The 22,327-nt window shown below is 37.5% G+C and overlaps 1 protein-coding gene across 7 annotated transcripts in view; it reads right to left on the reverse strand.

The window, feature by feature from the left end:
• Nucleotides 1–2,232: 2,232 nt before the first annotated feature.
• The window catches only part of DENND4A (DENN domain containing 4A), a 124,704-nt gene continuing 104,609 nt past the window's right edge, over nucleotides 2,233–22,327 (reverse strand). For 3 of the 7 annotated variants that reach the window (XM_046008816.1, XM_046008813.1, XM_046008812.1), the window contains 11 exons: nucleotides 20,751–20,940; nucleotides 16,573–16,667; nucleotides 14,891–15,066; nucleotides 14,652–14,798; nucleotides 13,150–13,348; nucleotides 12,454–12,708; nucleotides 11,199–11,316; nucleotides 11,053–11,079; nucleotides 10,413–10,575; nucleotides 10,186–10,250; nucleotides 2,233–3,002 (listed from right to left, as the gene is read on the reverse strand). In XM_046008816.1, the coding sequence (XP_045864772.1) occupies nucleotides 2,866–3,002; nucleotides 10,186–10,250; nucleotides 10,413–10,575; nucleotides 11,053–11,079; nucleotides 11,199–11,316; nucleotides 12,454–12,708; nucleotides 13,150–13,348; nucleotides 14,652–14,798; nucleotides 14,891–15,066; nucleotides 16,573–16,667; nucleotides 20,751–20,940 (1,572 nt within the window). In that variant the 3' untranslated portion in view covers nucleotides 2,233–2,865. The remainder of the gene's footprint in view (nucleotides 3,003–10,185; nucleotides 10,251–10,412; nucleotides 10,576–11,052; nucleotides 11,080–11,198; nucleotides 11,317–12,453; nucleotides 12,709–13,149; nucleotides 13,349–14,651; nucleotides 14,799–14,890; nucleotides 15,067–16,572; nucleotides 16,668–20,750; nucleotides 20,941–22,327) is intronic. The other 4 variants (XM_046008817.1, XM_046008815.1, XM_046008814.1 and 1 more) reach the window with 2 other exon arrangements.

The raw sequence follows: 22,327 nt of genomic DNA on the forward strand, positions 1-22,327 counted from the left end.
CATACACACCGGTCTCTTCTAACCGTGTACTTACAACATATTTAGAAATAAAACATCCAGCCTTCTCTGTACACCAGGTCAACACTTGCGAGTTGCACTGAAGTATTAGAGTAGTTACCAGCGTAAAGTACAGTAAGTATGTATCACATAAAATGCTGAACCAACATTTTCTGGGGCCATTTCTCTATATACAAAAATGTAAAAACATATTAGAAAAACTTAGAATAAGGTAAGTTGGTAGTGTTTGAGTTTTAAAGCATTCCCTCCCTCCCCTCCATCATCCAAATCAGGGGGAAAATAGACAAAAATCAGAGTATGAGCAGGCTGCATAATTCCTTACCTGGCAGTAGGAAGAAAAAGTTGAATATCAAAATTAGATACAAAATACAAATGTATGACATTCAAAACACCATGGGAGGAAGTAGTAAACAAGTTATACCAGGACACAGCATGGTTTATTTTCCACTATTAAACATATAAACAAAACTAAGAGTAAGAAAACAAGAGACAGATAATGTAGCAAAAATGTATTTCTCTCCAACACGATTGGCCATGATTCTTCAAAATGTATCCTCAACAGAGACAAAATGGAAGAAAAGTTTATATAGAGTTATTTTAAAGGATGATTAATTTTCTTTCGAGCAGGGTTTACCATTTTCTATTCATGTTTTAGTTTTTATTTTTAAAGACTAAATTTGTACAAATAATATTTCCTGGGGATTAAAAGTAGAGGAAATAAAACCCAACCAAAAGCAAAAACAAAACTTTGTGTGTGGGGGGAGGGGTGGGGGGGCGGTGGGGGGAGGTAAAAATTATACTCACTTTTCCATCTGAGTTTGAACCAGAAAGGATGGGCTTTACCTCACTTTTTTGGGTCAGCGATTTGAAATCCATCAACTATAATTTTTACATATAGTTTGTGTTAAAGAAAAGTTAAACAACTTCCATGAACAGTAAAAGCTGTTCTTCTAAGGGAAAGTAAAACATGCATCAAAAAACCAGAATAGAACCCCAGAACCCTATTTGGAGGGATGTTTGTTGCCAATGCCCAAAGTCTCACTTACTAAACATTTCTCTCATTTGACAATTTTCAAGTGATTTAGGGAACAGAAGACTCCGTCAGAATGTGAAACCTGGCTATGAATAGTAAAGACTGGAGTTGTATTTACAAAGGAAAGGCATATATATGTGCATAGCACCAGATTTTTCAAGTAAGCAAGTTCAGCATCAAACTAATCCGAATCAAAATTTCACATTTGTAAACTCTCCCTATTACTTCCCCAGTCGAAAGCTGTGAAATGTGTCAGCTTGATGCTATTCACTAATGGTGTGAATGCAAAAGGTAGTTTTTCGGCAGCTAAATTGATTCAAAGTCTCAGATATCCCCAGTACAAGTGTGCTGGACTCTACTGGCTTTCCAGACCAAATTTGGAACCATCCATTTTCTCTTCTTTCAAAGTGTCCAGAGAATTCCTTCATTCATGACAATGTGTGCAACCATGCTCACACACATACTGATAATCTATACATAATTCTAATAGTCAAAGAATACTTTTTATTGGAAATTACCCAAAGAAAGTGATTTTTGCAATAATTGAACTAAAAATATTTTTTTAGAGTCTCTTTAATACCATTGGTGCTTAAACATTCTATTTATTGTCTGATTTCTAGATATTTCTGGATTTTAGATTCCATAGACTTCAGATTCTGAAGGCTTATTGAAAAAGCCAAGTTCCTCAATATGGGAAATTCTATCTGGCTGTACTTTGAGAGTTATTATTTTTCTACTTTTGAAAAAATATTTTGAATATTTATATATATATGTATATATATTTATAATATTAACAGAATACTCCAGTAGGTCATATTCCAGATAAATATGACACAATCTATATCATCCCCAATATTTTAGATATTAAAATAAGGGTAAAATTTAGAATAAGTTGTCTGACATATTTCCCAGCATAAGTGTTCATGTAGCATATTAAAATTTAAATTGATATTTGGTTTTGTAAGCACTCCCTGTGTTCTGTATGCATCTGTTAGTGATAGAGAAAATTTTCAAATCATGGTATATTGAACCCGATTTGGCAGAAGCAGACTTGGAACCTCTCCGGCTCTCCTTTCACAAGGCTCAATAAGTCAGTCTGGGCAGTGCACACCTTCGCTTTCATTTACTCACTGCGGTCAGGCTTAGCTGTACTAACATGCAATCCTAGCATAACACTAACATTTCTGAATCATTCCTCCAGGTAATAAAAAATATAGATAGATAGATAGATAGACATATAGAGATCCGCAGCTGTACTAATTACGTCAAATAGCAGCAGACAGGGAAATTAAGCACTTAATTGCTTGCTTCATAAGTTTAAGTTCATTTTGTTTGCTATATTAAGTTTAAAAATTAAAAAAATATCAACTTACTATAAACAATTTAAAATATGTATAATACAACTTCATGGTCAAAACATTTGAATAGTCTATGAAAACAGAAAATACTTTGAGCTTACATTTGTTTAAGTTCCATACATGATTTTTCAATGTGTCCTCCAAGAGAAACCATGAAACGGTTGTCTTATTTTGAGAAGTAATTTTGTTTAGGGATTTCCTCGTCACAAAAATACTTAATTACTTATTACAGGAGAAGTAAAGAAAAAAAAAAAAAGAAATGGGAAACAAAATGGCTTTCTCCTCACTTGTCACTCTTCTCTTTTGAAAACATTCTGTACATAAGCTATCTGGACTTTCTGAACCATTTACAAATGCATTTTCAAAAATTGAAGAAAAAGAGTTTAGAGTCTTCAAATGTTATTTTATACATGGACTATACAATACATATTGAAAGTATACACACACGTGCATGTCTTAAAGATAAGGTTCTCCAAAGGTTTTTCGACATTCCATCACCCCTGTACTTGGTGGTCTGTCACAGTTGTGTGTACTCTTGACTTGACTAGGTGTGAGGCGATCATATGCCATCTTGTATTCTTTATCAAATGCATCTACAAAAATTCATAAGGAAATAAGGGCATTCAGCAATTTATACTCAATATTAACAACAATCAAGTTTTTGTAATATTACAGAACTATAAGATTAGAGGCCAAGAAGGAATCCCTAGGTCATTTCTGCCAACTAAAGGACTACAGAATTTCAGAGCTCAAACAGGGACCTTAAAGTCCTTAGCATTTTATTATTATTTTTTTAGAAAGAACATTTTAATTTTTTAAAGATTTTATTTATTTGACACAGAGAGAGAGGGAGAGAGAGAGAGAGTGTGTGCAAGAGTGCACAAGTGGAGGGGAGAGATAGAGGGAGAGGGAGAGGAAGACTTGCTGCTGAACAGGGAGGGAACTGGATGTGGAACTCGATTCCAGGACCCTGGGATCATGGCCGGAGCTGAAGGCAGACACTGAACCAACTGAGCCACCCAGGCGTCCCAGGCCTTAGCATTCTAGAGTTAGATTACACAGACCAATGAAATTTCAAGTTTTAAGATGACTTCTTTTTAAGATTCTTTTCCAAATTTCTTTTTTTTTTTTTTTTAGATTTTATTTATTTGACAGGCAGAGATCACAAGTAGGTAGAGAAGCAAGCAGAAAGAGGAGGAAACGGGCTCTCCGCTCAGCGGAGAGCCCAATGCGGGGCTCGATCCCAGGACCCTGGGATCATGACCTGAGCCGAAGGCAGAGACTTTAACCCACTGAGCCACCCAGGCACCGCTCTTTTCCAAATTTAAAAATTGTGGTAAAATACATACAAAATTTACTATCTTAACAATTTTTACAGGTTGGTATTACAAACCTTCGTAATGTACAACCATCACCACCGTCCATCTCCATAACTCTTTTCCTCCTGTAAAACTGAAACCTTATATCCATTAAAGGATAATTCTCTGTTCTCCCCTCCCCACCCTGTCAATTACCATTCTACTTCTGTCTCTATGATTTTGACTACTCTAATAACTGTATGATTGTCTTTTTGTGACTGGTTTATTTCATTTAACATCATGTCCTCAAGGTTCATTCATGTTGTAGTATGTGCCAGAAGTTCCTTCTTTTTTAAAGGCTGTATAATATTCCATTGTATGTATAGACCACATTTTATGCTTACTCATTCATCCTTCAATGAACACAGGAATTGTTTCTACATTTTAGCTATTATGAATAATGCTGTTATGAACATGGATGTACAAATATCTCTTCCAGATCCTGCTTTTAATTCTCTGGGGTACATAACCAGAAATGTAATTGCTGGATCATATAAAATTCTATTTTTAATTTTTTATGGGAATCCATTGAGTATGGTGTTAATTTGGGTTTTTTTCATAAATGCTCTTTATCAAATTAAGGATATTCCCTTCTATTCCTAGTTTGTTGATTTTGCTAAATGCTTTTTCTGTATCTTCTGAGGTATATGTTGTCTTTTTCTTAAGATTCTAGTTTTAAGTAATCTTTACACCCAACGTGGGGCTTGAACTCACAACCCTGAAATCAAGAATCACATGCTCTACTGAGTGCGCAAGCCAGGTACCCTAGAGATATGTATGTCTTCTATTCTATTAATATGGTATATTATGGTGATTGAGTTTTGTACATTGAACCAACATTACACTCCTGGGATAAATACCAGTTGGTCGTGGAATATAAACTTTCCTAAATGTTGCTGGATTTGGTTTGCTAGCATTGTGTTGAGAACTGTCAATAAGGGATATTTCTCTGTAGTTTTCCTTTCTTGTGACATCTTTGGTAATACTGGCTTCATAGAATGAGTTAGAAGGTGCTCCTTTTTGTGAAGGATTAATGTTTTAGTTCAGGCTGCTACAACAGAATACCAGAGCCTGGGTGGCTTAAATGATGAACATTTATTTCTCACAGCTCTTGAGGCTGGAACATCCAAGATCAAGGCCATGGTAGCGTATCTGGTGTCTGGTGAGAGCACCCTTTTTGGTTTTCAGACAGCTGTCTTCTCCCTGCATCCTTATATGGCAGAGAAAGAGAGATGACTCTCTTCTTCTTTTAAGGATATTAATCCCATTTTGGGGGGCTCCAAACAAATGATGTTATTGCTTCCCAAGGGCCTACTTCCAAATGCCATTACATTAGGGCTACACATGAGATAGGGCACAAACATGAAGTCCACCACAATTAGTGTTAACCTTTCTTTAAACATTTGACAGAACTCACCATCTGGTCCTGGGTTTTTCTTTCTGGGGAGCTTTCTGATTATCAATTCAATCTATTTACTTGTTACAACTCTGTTAAGGTTTTCTATTCTAGAGTCAGTTTTGTAGTTTATGTCTTTGCAAGAATTTGCCTATCTCTTCTGGGTTATTGAATTTATTGGCATATAATTATTTATTATACTATCTTATAATTCTTTTTGTTAATGGAAGGGCAGTGGGAATATCCCCTCTTTCATTCCTGATTTCATTAATTTGAGTCTTCTCTTTTTTTCTCTTAGTCTAACTGAAGATCAATTTTATCAATCTTTTCAAAGAACCAACTTTGATTCTGATGAGTTTCTCGATCTTTAAAAATAGTTTTTCCTATTTGTCTCTATTTCATTTATTTCAGCTGTAATATTATTTCCTTTCTTCTGCTTGCTTTGGGTTCAGTTTGCTCTTCTTTTTCTGTTTCATCAGGTAGAAGGTTACGTAGGTATCTACATGTAATTACATGATTAATTTTCCAGTCGAACATTAAAATCATTAGGCAAATTTCTTATTTTTAATAGTTTCTAGTGTTTCACAACCATTATAGTTAAAAAACAAATATTCAGGGCATCTGGTGGCTGAATTGGTTTAAGCATCTGACTCTTGATTTTGGCTCAGGTCATGACCTCAGGGCCAGGAGACTGAGCCTCGATTCCATCTCTGCATTGGGTGTGGAGCCTGATTAAGAGTCTCTCTCCCTCCCTCTGCCCTGGCTCCCATGCACGCACAGGCACGTGCTCTCTCTCTAAACAAAACAAAACACAAACCCAAAGAGAAAACCCCAAAACCAAAAAAGCACAAACATTTACAACATTCTGCTCAAAGCCCTCTGGTTGCAATTTGAACCCATTCATTTTTTTCCTCTTTTTAATAGAAAGGGCAGCTCAACACATTCATACAGTATTTATTTACAAACAAAATTACAGGTTAAACACACTTACGCTTCCATTAGCCTTCTCTATCAAATAGTCCTTAATTCTAAGTAAGTTTTACCTTTCTTACTGGAACCTGTCCAGACTTTTCCACCTTTATTTCAACTAGGAAGTCTATGACTTAATGTAACTTCTGAGTACAGTGTTCCTTGGTTATATTTCTCTGGGCCATATATATATTTTTTTCCAAACAAAGAAACCAAACACAGATCTCTACTGGGCTCAGATTTATAGCTAAAATTTTTAAAAGCCATTTTAGTGTAAGGCCAATTTCCAATTCCTAACTCTTAAATGAGCAGATTTATTTTCTTCCTAACCAAATCATTCTCTTCCCCCCCCCTTTTTTTTAGTTTATTTACTTATTTTTTAGTAATCTCTACATCCAATGTGGGGGCTTGAACTCATGACCCCGAAGATCAAAAGTCACATGCTCTTCCCACCACCAGCCAGGAGCCACTCTTTGTTCTTTAAATGTTAGTTTTGTTTAAAATATCACCCCTAAGCCACCACCCGGTTTCACTTGTATTATTGCATTAGCTTCTTAACTGTCCTTCTCACTATCCACTGGGTTCCCACCCAATTTATTCTCCATAGACTAGAAATCCTGATAAAACATGTATTCCATCATGTCTCTCTCCTGCTTAAGAATCCCCCAGATGGGGGCGCCTGGGTGGCTCAGTGGATTAAGCCGTTGCCTTCGGCTCAGGTCATGATCTCAGGGTCCTGGGATCGAGCCCCCTGTCGGGCTCTCTGCCCCACGGGGAGCCTGCTTCCTCCTCTCTCTCTGCCTGCCTCTCTGCCTACTTGTGACCTCTCTCTCTGTCAAATAAATAAATAAATAAATCTTTAAAAAAAAAAAAAAAAAAAAAGAATCCCCCAGATGGGAGCACCTGGATGGATCAGCGGGTTAAGGCCTCTGCCTTCGGCTCAGGTCATGATCCCAGGGTCCTGGGATGGAGCGCGGCATTGGGATCTCTGCTCAGCGGGGAGCCTGCCTCCCCGTCCCCCTCTGCCTGCCTCTCAGATGGGAGCACCTGGATGGATCAGCGGGTTAAGGCCTCTGCCTTCGGCTCAGGTCATGATCCCAGGGTCCTGGGATGGAGCGCGGCATTGGGATCTCTGCTCAGCGGGGAGCCTGCCTCCCCGTCCCCCTCTGCCTGCCTCTCTGCCTACTTGTGATCTCTGTCTGTCAAATAAATAAAATCTTAAAAAAAAAAAAAAAAGAATCCCCCAGATGTTTCCCACTGCACTGAGGATTCCATCCAAAAAACCTGGCAGCACCTGTTAGATGGTATGATTTAGTCCCCACCTGCTTCTCTGAGCCCATTTCATTCCACACTCCACCTTTTCTCACTGAATCCTGTCTTCCCCTGGCCTTTCAGTTACTCAAAAATGTTAGACTTTTCATTTCAGGGTCTTCCTGCAAACTTTAAAGTTTGTTTGTTTTCTCCCCCACTCATATTCTGGCTAAATTCTCAACTTAGTGCCATTTCTTCTGAAGCCTTCCTTATTTTTAAACTTCTCTGGCGTGAGGTCCCTTAGACTTTGTTCCCAGACACATTCTCCACTCTCTCTCCTGGTCACAATGCACTTTAAGTACCTTCTCCCTATAATCTGGTCTGCCTCTCAGCAGAAGTCTCCAGAAATAAACCTTTTAACATCCAGGTTCTTTCTCCCTCCATCAGTCCATCCCAATTCCAATGATTTACTCATTTATATTTGTTTTCAAGTTGCTCCCCCACCTTCCTATTACTGTTCTAGTCTCCAAACCTTCTTGGGTTTCTAAATTCTCCCTGGGCATCAACTCTGGGGCTACACAGAAAGTGACAGTTTTCTGAGGGCACCCAAATATACAGATTGTCCAGAGTTTTGCACCCAGAGAGGACCAAAAAGGACAGGTCCTAAGAACTCAGATGCTTCCAGAAACCTTCAAAGACTTGGCAAAGGAAGTTACTTACTATAAGGTCTATCTTCAAAGAGTACGAGGAAAAGGGCTCTTAGACTCATGAAATGACAAATTCCTTTAAGGTATCAGTAAATAGTACCTATATAATAATCTCCAAGCAGTTCTAATAGAGGAGGAGTAAAATTTTGCATGGGGGTTAGGGTCAGGAAAGAAGTGTATTTGTCAATTTGGCTCTGGTTGGGGAAGGGGTGCAAGGATGAGGAAATTTACAGCACCACTCAGGGGGCACGTGATGCTTGTTTTGGCTAGAGCAAAGTGAATGACAGATTGCTGAGATAAAAGAAAACCCTTTTACACTTTCCTTCTCTCACCATTATTTTAGAGGGTCAGGACATTATGTTATTTTTTTAAAGATTTTTATTTATTTATTTGAGAGAGGGGGAGAGACAGAGAGCATGAGAGGGGAGAAGGTCAGAGGGAGAAGCAGACTCCCCATGGAGCTGGGAGCCCGATGTGGGACTTGATCCTGGGACTCTGGGATCATGACCTGAGATAAAGGCAGTCACTTAACCAACCGAACAACCCAGGCACCCAGGATATTTATTCTAAAGTTTAACTAAATTTGACTTTTATGTAAAATGTGCTCAGAAAAGGTTAACCCTTTTAGATAATGAGTACATAAAAAATACTACCCCTTACCTAGTAGTTCCAATCTGTAAGATGCTTGCCATCTCACCCACACATATCATTGCTTCTGGATTCTACCAGCTCTCTTTTGGCATCAAGAGTGACAAGTCCCAGTGACACAGGTCACCGTTGGTCAGAAGGCACCTGATACCCCTTGAGATTCCCAGTTAGGGATGGCTGCTCTAAGCCCTCTGCTTCCCTCACTAACTCTTACTCTTTCCCACCCGCTAATGAACTTGTTGGGAAGCCAGCACCACAGGGAGTGCCCTTGTTCTCTATTCATGTTCCATATGGTCTGGCTGAGCAACTTGTAACAGGGCACATAAGCTTATTACATACTGTCATCATTTTGAGGGACGCCTGGGTGGCTCAGTTGGTTGAGGGTCTGACTTTCTCAGTTTCAGCTCAGGTCATGAGCTCAGGGTCCTGGGATCAAGCCCTGTGTGTGTTTCATGCTCAGTTAGGAGTCTATTTCCCTCCCTCTCCCTCTGCCCCTCTGTGAGATATCTTTCAAATAAGTAAATAAATTTTTAAAAATCTTAAAAAGAAAAAAGAAAGAAAGAAAAAAAGCCAGCCCAAGTGTTGACTAGCGCTAAATAACCAGATACGTTTTTGTTAAGACAGTATATAATCACCTAAAAACTATGGCTGATTACATATTCTCTCTTTAACTGGGAGTGGGTTTACTTGAGCAGGGTGCCCACGTTAGGTACCACTCAACGTCAGAGGACTTAAATGTGTATCATTGTCACTTTCATCAACTTATTCACATTATAACTTTTCAGACAAAATGCCTAAACTCTGCTCCAATCTCTCAATGTCTAACAGTCACCACTTTCTTCTTTCCTTTCTATCGGGGCCTATTCCTGCCCTTTCCTGAGACTTAGAAGTGGCAACTTAAAGGGAACCCAGCACAATCACTGGGAGAAGGAGATGACCAATCAAAAAAGTCTGGGGCCTCTTGAAATAGATAGCTACCTTACATCCCTTCTGAAATGATAGCAGTCCCTACCTCATAGCGCTTTTGGGAAAATTATAGGAGATAATACTTGGGAAGTACTTGCTACAGTGTCAGACACACAGTAGGCTTCAAAAAATGTTAGCTTTTATCATTTATCATTACTATTACTAATATGACCAAAGTATCTATTACATTAAATTAAAAAAACCAAAGAATTCTTCTAATATATTAATATAATATTAAAATAATAAATATTAATAATTAAATAATTTAAATAAATTAAATTAAATTAAATTAAAAATAAATTTATTAAATTAAATAAATTAAAACAATCAATAAATAATTAATAATTAATAATTAATTAAATAAATTTAAAATAATAATTAAATAATATTAAAATAATACTAAAGACTACCGGTACGAAAATACTTTGAAAATAATACCATGACATATAAACATTATATGTTAGATATTACAGTAGATTACCTATATCAATGTTTTCTCTTCCCAGGGCTACAAGCGAGAGAAATAGTATTTCTCTATACAAACTCCTGGGGGGGAAAGGAGTGGAGAAGATATTATGATTCATATAATCTCTTTATTTTGTACAAAAATACTGATGCTAATAAAAGCATGAAGTAATCAAACAAATTACTAAGCTAATAATATGGATCTGCTTAGAGTAACAATATATTCATTTAAGACAGACTTACCTCTGTCTTTTAAAATGAGGACATTTATTCAATGTCTCTAAAATTTGACTCATTGGTCCATAAACATCATTCATTTTAATGCTCTTTACCATATTTTTCAATAGTTCCTGGTTAAATGAATTATCACCTTTTTGCAATAAATGGACCATTGGATACTTTTGGGCTGTGAAAGAACAAAAGAACAGATGAAGGGAAATGTTCTGTCTATAAAGGACAAAAAATTAAACAGCAACTGACAGTTATTCAAGAAGTTACAAAGCACTAAAAACAAATTAAGGGCAATAGATAAAGGAACAGAAATCTAAGAATGAGAAAGGAAAAAGGGAAAAAATTAAGACATATAATGATGAAAATAGGCTTTAAGTTTTCTGTGGCCTCAAACAGACAAAAACTAAAAATGCACTTTTCCTTAAGACAGCCCGTGGAGGAAATTCTCAATCAGCAGCCTGGGATGGGAACAAACAAATATGTAAAAAGAAGAAACTAGGACAAGCAATGGGCTAAAAGCGAACTCCACAAAACATAACCCCCTCCAGCACATACACAGCACCACTCAAACGAAACAAAACAAAAAAACCCCACAACAAAACCCTTGGCCTCCATGGAAGATAGCACTAAAAACATCAAACTTAACACTCACTCTCAAACAAAAGAGTACGATTTTGACCTGTAAGACAAAAAGTAGTAAAGTAAAATAGAAGTTAGTTATACATGAGTTTACTATTGCTAAATAAAGCAGAGATTACTCTTACACAAACAAAGTCAGCATTCTATGAGGGCACTCACTGTGGGCATTCCAGAGGATGTACAAGGGTTGTCCTGGATCTTGATGTAATTTCATATTGTCCCATAACATTTGTATTAAAACATATTTACTATCCTCAGACATACAGTGGCGAGGAATCTGTGTTAAAGAACAGAGAGATATTCATTAATGATCCTTACCTGATAAGATTTTGTAAATATCTTATAAAGATCCTTATCAATATTTTTTAGGATATGTGTGTGCAAGAGAGAAAGGAGAATAGAAAATAACTAGTTTGTATGCATTTTATCTCTACTGAAGGAAGATGGGCTGAATTGAGAAGCTAATGATCTCTGAAGTAGATTTTTTTAAGATTTTATTCATTTATTTGAAAGAGAGAGAGAGAGAGCACAAGCAGGGGGAGTGGCAGAAGGAGAGGGAGAAGCAGACTCCCTGCGTGCAGAGCAGGGAGCTCAATGCGGGGGTCAGTCCCAGGACCCTGGGATCATAACCCAAGCTGAAGGCAGACACGTAACTACCAACTGAGCCACCCAGGTGCCCCCTTTGAAGTAGCAGGTTTAACCAAATACTTAGATCAGTAAAAAGGGCACCATGAATCCAGGAGCCTCATTCCACATCAGACCAAGACCGTACCCTAGATAACTCACTGAGTTAACCTCTTGGTCAAACATTTTTCACGTGTGGAAAATCCAAACCGCATGCACAATCACAGACATGAGTACAAGTAGGCACAAAAAGTTCCTGAACTTAGAGATGTTGCAATTTAGTGGTGGTGATACATATGAAGAAATAAACACTTTTATAGAACAATGGATCAAAAATACAAGTAAACATATAACAACCTATCTAGATGTTAAGCAAAAACTCAGAAAAAAGGACTGAGGAGAATGGTAGCACATGACTGAGCTAGGAATTACAGACATCCTCCTAAAAATGTGTAAGGCTTGTTTTGAAAGAGGTATGAGACATGAGTGGGGCCAAAGCACAGACTCTTCTCATTAAAGTTATTGACCGTTTCTTCTTGAGATTACAACCAAAACACAGCCCATTTTGTGTCAGTTTTACAAGAAGGCTACAAAACATGATTTTATCTTACTGCTAGGCTGTAAGAAGAAAAACTATCTGTAAATGCAAAGAAAATAATTTTATTGATCTAATGATTCAGATGGTTATTTTAAAAACTTAGCATAAAAATTACTTTTTTGTCATTTAGAATATGCAAATATTACCATGGTGACAGTAGCATTGCCTTTTAGTTAATTTTTATTTTCATACCTTTGAATACTTGTTACAATGCTCAGAAGAAAGAATCAGTCCGGGTAAGTTACTGGGTAAGTCAAGACGTCTAAAATACCACACCAGGTTCCAAAACACGATTGGATGGTGGTCCACAAAGTCTGCCACTGTTATTGCATGGTCACCTTCATTTTCCAGTAAGCTTTCAAGCTCCTTCCACACCACTAAAGGACTAAGATATGGAACAGTGATAGGATCTGGACTGGGGAGGTGCCACTCTAATCCTAAAGAATCCTGTTGAATAAATAAAAAACCATAAATGGAAAATACAAGATTGATTACACTAAATCAATTTTTAAAATTCCTGTCAATGATTTCCATATAAATAGAAAATACTAGAATTGTATCATGGCCCTAGAAACTTTTTTTGATGCATTATAAAATTGAAGCTAATAAGGCTATATAGAACAACGGGAACAAAATCAAATGTAAATCATCAATGTCCAAATTTTATTTTTTTAATTTTTTTTTATTTGACAGAGAGAAATCACAACTAGGCAGAGAGGCAGGCAGAGAGAGAGGAGGAAGCAGGCTCCCCGCGGAGCAGAGAGCCTGATGTGGGGCTCGATCCCAGGACCCTGGGATCATGACCTGAGCCAAAGGCAGAGGCTTTAACCCACTGAGCCACCCAGGCGCCCTCAATGTCCAAATTTTAAAAAACACCAAAATACATACGGTAGCTCCTTGTAAAGTAGTTGGCAGGCTGCCTGTAGGAATGAGCTTCTGGCCTCTAGTGTCTTCCTTATCCAAGGGGCCGTAAGTACTAACACTCCTGGCCATTGGAAATATTGGACATTTTGACACAGCTGTTTTTGATCTATCAGCAGGGATCTGAATGCTTCGGGCACACGTATTTTCCAGCAGTTTAGATTTGCTTGGGCATTGAAAAAAGGAAAAAAAGCATATCATTGTCTAGATTTACTTTATTTCATCCAGAACATCCAGCTTTTTAGACTCAGAGCTGGATGCATACCAAAGTAAATCAAATGCAGATGTTCATCAGAAGTTGGCCGGGGAACAGGATATATTTTTAAGTAGTCTAATCATGTTAAATTTCCTTTTTATCCAGTGAACTTTAAGTATTCAAAAGTCATTCATTTATCAAAACAGTTAATGGACAACTTTTATATGTCAGGAACTCCAGTAAGCCCAGAGGATACAAAGCAGAGAAAATAGGCACCTCTTCCTTTAGGAGTCACAAGCTAGTGGACCCAGCCAGAGAAAGGGCTCCACTAAACCTGTGATAACACAGATTTACAGCTGTGCTGCCTGGGCACTCAGGATCAAACAGGTAGGGCATGCCAGCTGGCCTGTACCTCGGATGTTTTCCTGAACGTGCAGTTACCATTATGACTTCACCTGCCCCATTATGAATGTCGAGTCTCTAGCACTTCTCCAAAATGGAGCCAATTTCTGCATTTGTTTTAAGTGTAAATTCACTTATACTAGGCTTACTGTAAAGTCTTACTTTGATCTTACAGTTCCTCTATCACCTTTAAATGTCTTCGTAGATTATTAAATATTCCAAAGTAGAAGTAAGTTAGGACTGACTTAAGTTCTAAAGAGACAGGGATGAGAGAAAGATGTTCACGGTGAACTTCAAGTGTTCTATAGAATATTTACCTTTTTTTTTTTTTTTTTAAGTAGACTCCACATTCAACGTGGGGCTTGAACTCATGACCCTGAGATCGAGAGTCACATGCTCTACCCACACCTGAGCCAGTCCAGGTGTTCCAGGTGTTATTTTTACTTTTAAAATAGTAGTAAACATTATCCTATAAGAATTATACAACTTAAACTCTGGGGATTCATAAAGCATAAACTGTAACTGTTTAAACATTTAGGTTATTAGAGAATTTTAATACTGTTTTAATTAGGGGAAAGAACTTAAGATTATAAGTTTATTATACATGGAAATACATGTTTGTTCAAGCAAGGCAGATGGAAAGGGAGAGAGAGAATCACAAGCAGACTCCCCAGCCCAGTGCAGAGCCTGATGTGGGGCTCGACCCTCTGGCACTGAGATCATGGGCTCAGCCGAAATCAAGAATCGGAAGCTTAACCAACTGAGCCACCCGGGCGAGACTAGACATTTTAAATGGTCAGCTGATTTTTCTGTCATTTTCAGAAACATGAACAATACATGTTAAAGTATCATTCCACAGAATCATAATTACCTATTGAGATCAAAATTCCCTTGAACAGAAATAACAGATGTGTCAAGACCAGATGCTGATGTTGAGATACAAGACTGCCTTGTCTGAGTTGAAAAAGAGGATGGAAAATGCATATTTTCTGTAGATGGGCTTGACTTCAGAAAGTATCTGCAATGTAAATTAAAGGAAGTTTTTGAGAAGAGATATTCTAGTAAATACGATCTTTAAACATGAAGGAAAAAGAAAGCACAAATCATTACCTTCCAGGCCGTCTTAAATCTCTTATTTCAATATTCAGAAAGGGCAAGAAAAGATTGCCACAAAATGGGCATGTAGTATTGAGATTTGAATCATCTGCTGTCCAGCCAGCCATGATTTCCTCATCATGGACAAGACAATCACATGTTCTACACCGAGAGCAACTTGAGATAAGAACCTATGGGAGAAAACAGCACTCTACAAAGTGAGTTTGTTGGAGATATTATGAAGTAAAAGCCACTTCAATCCATAAGTCTATTAGAAAACTGTAAGTCAGAAGGATTCAGAAGTTACAAGCAAATAAATAAACAAAAATAGATTACATTCAGCTAAATTGATTTCAAAATTTTTATCTGAAAGGGAACCTTGCACTTAAGAAAGGGAACCTTACTATTATAATTACTATAAAACCTGCCATGGTTTTATTAGTGAAAAAGCAAATCCAAGCATTAACTTCCTAATACCCAAAATAGGTATTTGTAATTACATATTGTGGGTCTGTGTGCTACTCATAGTGTGGTCACCAGACAAATGTGGGTCCACAAACTCTTTTTGATTTGTGTTAAGTAAAGAAATTGAGAAGAGGACTTAGAAACTCTTAAAGAAATTGGTCATTGCTGCAATATCTAAGTTTGTGATCAATACACATTTTCACAAGAGTATCAACATGACAGATTGGAAATTAAAAACCCCAACAAAACCCTGGTCTGTCACTAAAGACAGTTTAAGAAGTGTTGCTATAGCTGAATGTAAATGCTGTCATTACATGAATAAAATACAGAAATTCCTGAAGCCATGAGAAACTTGGGTCAATTGTAGTATCTGTGCTCATAGTTATTTCCCAGCCACATGCAAATCTATTTTCCAAATTTAGGCAAACTGGTCTGAAGAAGCAACAACACTCACAAATGTATTTGGAAGCAATTTCTTTTTCTTTTTTTTTTTTTTTAAGATTTTATTTATTTGACAGAGAGAGACAAAGTGAGAGAGGGAAAGTAAACAGGGGGAGTGGGAAAGGGAGAAGCAGGCTCCCCTCGGAGCAGGGAGCCCAGTGCAGGGCTCTATCCCAGCACCCTGGGATCATGACCTGAGCCGAAGGCAGATGCTTAATGACTGAGCCACCTAGGCACCCCTGGAAGCAATTTCTATAGAAAAGTTAGGGAAAACTTTTAAACTGTAAAAACATAACTTTTTCATTGTGAGAAAAAGAGACACACAGCAGCATCGCCAGCAGATAACCACATCAAACTGACACAAGAAATGAAAAACATGATGGGGAATGGGGACATAAATGCTAGAACAGCTCCATGTCCTCTCATCACAAAAGTGTGCCTGCATAGCAGAATTGGTTTTTAAGAGGTTCAAATGTGAAATAAAAGTTCAAAAAGAACACAGAGATAATAAGGAAAACTAGAAATACTGAAAATGGAAATGTTTTTGTACGTTGATAAATCCCAGAAGAAGCATGGGACTTTCCTAAACAGAGATGGAAGTAGTATGACTTCAGTGTTCTGAAATACTGGAGATTTTAAATTTATTCAGCTACAATATACATTCTGACATTTTCAGATACTACATACTTAACTTTTTACTACTCTGCCCCTGACCGTGAATACTTAGGGAACGTAAGTTCTAGGAGTAGGGTAAGTAATAAAGGAAGATGCTCTTTGGATTAAAACCGTACCTCCATTGCATAGTTCTGGAAGATATTTGTATTACTTGTGTTGCAGGAAGATGCCACTTCTGCTTTCCCAGGTAAGGCAAACTTTGACAGGGATCCTGTTCATTATTAGAAAACAAAGAGCAAAACCATTATAATTAATGAGAAAGGGTATGAAAATCTTTTTTTGTTTTTAAAGATTTTATTTATTTATTTGACAGAGATCACAAGTAGACAAGAGAGGCAGGCAGAGAGAGTGGAGGAAGCAGGCTCCCTCTCGGGCAGAGAGCCCAATGTGGCTCGATCCCTGGACCTGGGATCATGACCTGGGATCATGACCTGAGCTGGAGGCAGAGGCTTTAACCCACTGAGCCACCCAAGCTCCCCATGAAAATCTTTTCTACCTCCGTAAATTCTCTGATAAAATGTCCAACTGTTCAACTCAAAATAGCAAAGGTAATTTAGGGGAAAAACAAAAAAGGCATGCATTTTTGTTCTGAGTACAAACTTAAGGAAATGTGCTCTGATTCTACGGCTCCCACATGCGAGGGGGCGGGGAGCCCTAGCCTCATTACTCACTTACGAAGTAGTCTGTGGGTACAGGCTACTCACTTATTAAGTACTTTGTGGGTGCAGGCTACAAGGCATTCCATTTATTTTTAATTACTAATTTGCAGTTTCTCTTTTTCCATGTTTAAAATACAAGAATGTATTTAGTTCTAAGGTCTAAAACATATAAAATAGCTAATTTTAGTTCCAATCATAAAAAGATTTACTGGCAATTCTCTGTGTTCTCACGATCTTTTAAGATCTGGTACAGTAATCTTGTTCTGAAACATGAGGAAAGAATTTCCAGATATATTCTTAAGAGTAATGGTATTAATAGGTATTAAAACGACAGCAACAACAAAAAGTAAGGGGAGTTCTGTGGTCAAATTGATTGTTGACAGTGGCTATATCTTGTTAATAAAACTGGGAGGTAACCTATACTTTTTCTTTCTCTTTTTTCTCAGTAGTTACTAAATGTTACAAATGAACACTTATATTTTTATAAAGTAAGGGTAAAAAAAATAAGTAAAGGGATAAACTGCCAGTTCACAAGAAATAAAGAAGACAGGAAAAAACATGCTAAACACCAATGTTTGTGGGAAACAAGGCAGAAGAAAAATTATCAAATTTCCTTACTACTTGCAGCCCATTGACAAGTCCTTGAGGTGGGCAGAGTGACATTCCTCTAGGGACTCAACTCCCTGGATGGTGACACTTTGCTAGGGCAAAAGGCAATCCCACCCCCCCCCCCAGCCCCCTACCCCATCCTGTAAGTCTACATTAACATATAAAAATTCCTTTGGAAACTTCCTTTATCTCTCCCCCCCGCCCCCAGATACATGTTAGCAATTATCCCCCAAGTATATGACCCACTGATACACATCTGAAGGGTCTCACTGAGTAAGGGACAGGAGGGGCTAGGTAGGGAGAGATAGGCAGGGGGCTATGTGATCAGGCTCACAGTAATTCCAGAAATGCTGAGGCAAAAGGAAACCAGAGATAAGGGAACAAACCAGACCACCCTGCCCTGGGCATCAGAGTTGGGGTCTTTAATGGCAGTCATACCGTGACCAAGAATAACCAGAGCCCAAAGAAGAAGTAAGCCTTAAAGATGTTATCACCAGTCCTTACTCAAACCAAGAAGTCACAAGAATGTTAAGGCATGTTAGTGGAGGCCCATACTGGCAAACCTGGCGGGACCCATCTCATTCCCGAGAGCTTTTTTTGTATACCCGCTTAATAAAACTTTCTATCACTTTACTCAGTCTCCTTTGTCCACAAGATTCATTCTTCAACTCATGAGAAAGGAACCTAGCTCTCCCTCTCCACAATCACAGGGATGCAATCAGCATGATTTGGACTAATGCCCTGATTGCTTCAGTAAATAAATGACAATGGGAAAAGAAGATAGCTCTAGAGGACCACCACTGGTCCTAGGCCAGCTTCACAGATGGGTTGAGAGGGACAGAGAGGGCTGAAACCTCCATTAACCTGTAATCTGCTTACAGCTGGTGGAACTGCAGTACCTTTCCTGGACGGTTCCCCCCAACCCTCTGTAATCCTTCTCTGCTAAAGCTAGTTCAGAATTGCTTTCTTGTACCTTCTATCAGCCTTGACTAATGAAATCATTTATGTGGGGAGCCTCCCTTTCACATCTAATTAATCTGAAGCACACAATATTCACTTGAATAAATATGAATCTGGTTATGAGGTTTATTTCTTAGCACAACAAATTGTTCTTGTAAGTTAAAAAAAGGGGCGGGGAAGCTAATCACCTGATTTCTTCATCAATGGATGACAAGAGGGAGAAAAAGAGAGAACAAAGAGGAAGTTAACAGACATATTAGCCAAATGCAACAAGTGGACCTTATCAGGATCCCAATTGAATAAACCATCTATAAAAGGAGCTTTATGAGATAACTGTGAAAATTCAAATTAAATATTTGATATGAAATTTTATATTGATCAAAATATTAAAAAATGTAATAGCATTACAATTATGTTTTAAAAATATGAATGCTTCACAAAGGACATATACTGTACATGTTCCAAACAGAACATGCTAACACATAGCATTAGAAGAGAATGTTTATCCGTGAAGGGGCAGTGACCAGATGTGTGCATGAGAGGAGGTTCTGGATATTGTCAGCATTCTGTTTTTTGATCTAAGTGCTGGTTACTCAGGTGTCCTCAATTTCTGAAATGTATTTACGTACATAAAAGTGTACACATTACATGCATAACATTAATAAAATTAAGTTTATCAAATACATAATTTTTTAAAAATGTTAAAAAATTTTTTTGAAAAGAAGAACCACTGACCCACAATGGCATCACTCAGGCTGAGTTCCCAACAGAGGGTTAACACCTAATCTAACTGCAGTTTCAACTTGCTTAGAGTGTGGTCTTAATCAGTCAGTCAGGAATTTTCTGGCCAGAGCCTGGGAGTCTGCCACCGGCATACCTCCATCATGCAAAGGAAGATGAAGCAATCTGCATGATAAGACCCCCTGCATTTCCCCCTAAGGGAAAGTGACTTTGCTGGAATATCTCAGAAAATGCTAAAAAGAAAACCAAAGAAGTATCAGAAGAAAACACTGGTGAGCCTAGGGAAGGGGACATCTTTCCTAATTATCTGGAAATCCAGAAGCAGGAGGGAAGTACTGATAAATTTGATGACATAAAATTAAAAATATCTGTGTGGCAACCCCTCCACAACCCCCCCAAAAGCCCAAACAAACAAACAAAAAAAAACAATGCACAAAAACTTGACAAAATTGGAGAGAGTATCTGGCAATTATATGAGACTATATATTGCTATATAAAAAGAACTAATAAAACTTTTTAAAAAAAGGGCCAACAAGTGACAAAGGACAGTCCATAGAAAAATACAAGTAGTCCTTAAACATATAAATAGTTACTCAACTTACAAGAGGAATATAAATGAAAACTAAACTGAAATACAGTCCTCATTGATCAGGTGGCAAAAATCCCAAAGTCTGCCAACATATTTTGTTGACACGGCTGTGGGGAAAAAGGTATTCTTATATACCACCAGTGGGAATGCTAACTAGTATACACCCCCGGGGAAGGCAACTTTGGCAGCATCACTTCACGGAAGAATTTGTATCTTTCAAAAATACCCTTGCAAAAATATAATGACATATATGCATCATAGCATTACTTATAATAGTCAAGACTAGACACTTAATGTCCATCAGTAAGGAAGTAATTAACATAAACTCTGATATATCCACAGATGATTAACTATGCAACCATAAAAGGAACATTGCATTGTTCCTTACTCAAGGCAAGGAACAATGCAATGTGATAATATGGAAAGATCTTTAGGATATATTGTTAAGTGAAAAACACAAAGAATGGGAAAGTACATTACTTTCTGAGTAAGAAGATATCCCTATATTTTTAAAGAAACAGCAATGGAAGGAAAAACCAAAATGAATAAAAATTGTTACTTCTAGGCACAGGGAGAAAACAAGATGCAGGGGTGGAGATGGACAGCAGAGCTCTCTAAAAGTGCCCTGGTTCTTACCGTTTTGACTTTGGAGCCATGTAAATCTTTTGCAAAATTAAAACAAGGAAAAAAGGTAAAGACATGACATATAAATGCAGTAGGACCAAACTGGACAAACCTTCTAAGGAGGCAGAACTTTCCAGGCTTGTTCTGCTGAAATCAATTCCCTTAGTCCCCGAAGTGGCACTGCTCTCTTGGGAGGAAGTGGCTCCTTCCAATTCATGGCAAACATCTTCATCTGTTAAAGAGGTAGATTCGGAATCCTGGGCTCCCACTGAAGAAAGACTGGTACGATCAGAACTTTGATCCTAAAGACATAATTATAAGCTTAATTTCCTTCATATTTAAATTTAATTATTTAAAATGTCACTCCTAAGGCAGAGGAAATGTTTAATCACCCAGATGATCAGTTAATCAACATTATGTCTACAGAAATAAAACTACCAATTTTATAAGGGCTATTAATTTGGACAAACAAGGGTGGGAAATCATTTAGATAGCATTTTTAGTTACATAACGTAGAGAAACCTGTTGGTTAGATACCCTTGCTGACTTTGAAGCTTTGCTTACTGTTCGTTTTCCTCCCAGGATGATACCATTAGAACTGCATTTTATTCTTTTAAAATTTCATGTATATTTACATTTTATTATTTTCCATAATAATCTAGGTTTCAAAGACATGTATTTCCAGTTTTCATTCTTGAGAATGCCAAAGTGTAAGTTCAATGTTTTTCTGGTTATACCAACCATACATTAAGAAAATCTAGTCAATATGAATTTTTGTATAAAGAAAAAAAATTTAAGTATCTATAATTCTTTTTTTTTTTTAAATATTTTATTTATTTATTTGACAGAGATCACAAGTAGGTAGAGGGGCAGGCAGAGAGAGAGGAGAAAGCAGGCTCCCCGCTGAGCAGAGAGCCTGATGCGGGGCTTGATCCCAGGACCCTGGGATCATGACCTGAGCCGAAGGCAGAGGCTTTAACCCACTGAGCCACCCAGGCACTCCAAAGTATCTATAATTCTACTGCCCAGATAATACAACTTATTTTTTTTCTAGTCATATTGAGTGTGTGTTGTTATTTTTAGGATTATGTGAATATCTATATTGGCTTTTCCACTATATATCATTATATTTTAAAAAGTGGGTGCTCTAGGAATCATACATATCCAGTCATTTACAGTCTACTTTTAAAGTTAGTACTGTACCACTTGGTATATAATAACATAACTACAGTGACTATCAGCAGAATGAATCCCTTTATCACTGTAAGACATGTACATATATTGAATATTCCATAAGATAATGTCATAATTTTTGTTTTGGGCAATTACTTAAGAGGAAAAAAAGTAGTCTTTTATATTAACTGACTATTTATCACGTATTCTATTCCTCCTTCATTCCTGCAGGCCCAGTTTTCTCTGTGGTATTATTTTTCTTCAGCCTGAAGAACTTCCTTTAGCCTATCTCACATAACAGGTCTGCTGGCCAGGATTCTCTTCTTTTATCTGACAATGTTTTTATTTCACCTTTCCCCCTGAAGGATATTTTCACTGGATATAAAATTCTGAGTTGACAGGTCTTTTAACAATTGCAAGGTGTTGTTCGCATGTATTCTTTGGTCCACGGATTGTGGTAAAAAAATACATGGTTTTTCAAATCCTTATTCCTCTCTGTCATTTTTCTTTAACAAT

This window comes from Meles meles, chromosome 6 (assembly GCF_922984935.1).
Source record: "Meles meles chromosome 6, mMelMel3.1 paternal haplotype, whole genome shotgun sequence".
NCBI classification, from domain to species: Eukaryota; Metazoa; Chordata; class Mammalia; order Carnivora; family Mustelidae; genus Meles; species Meles meles.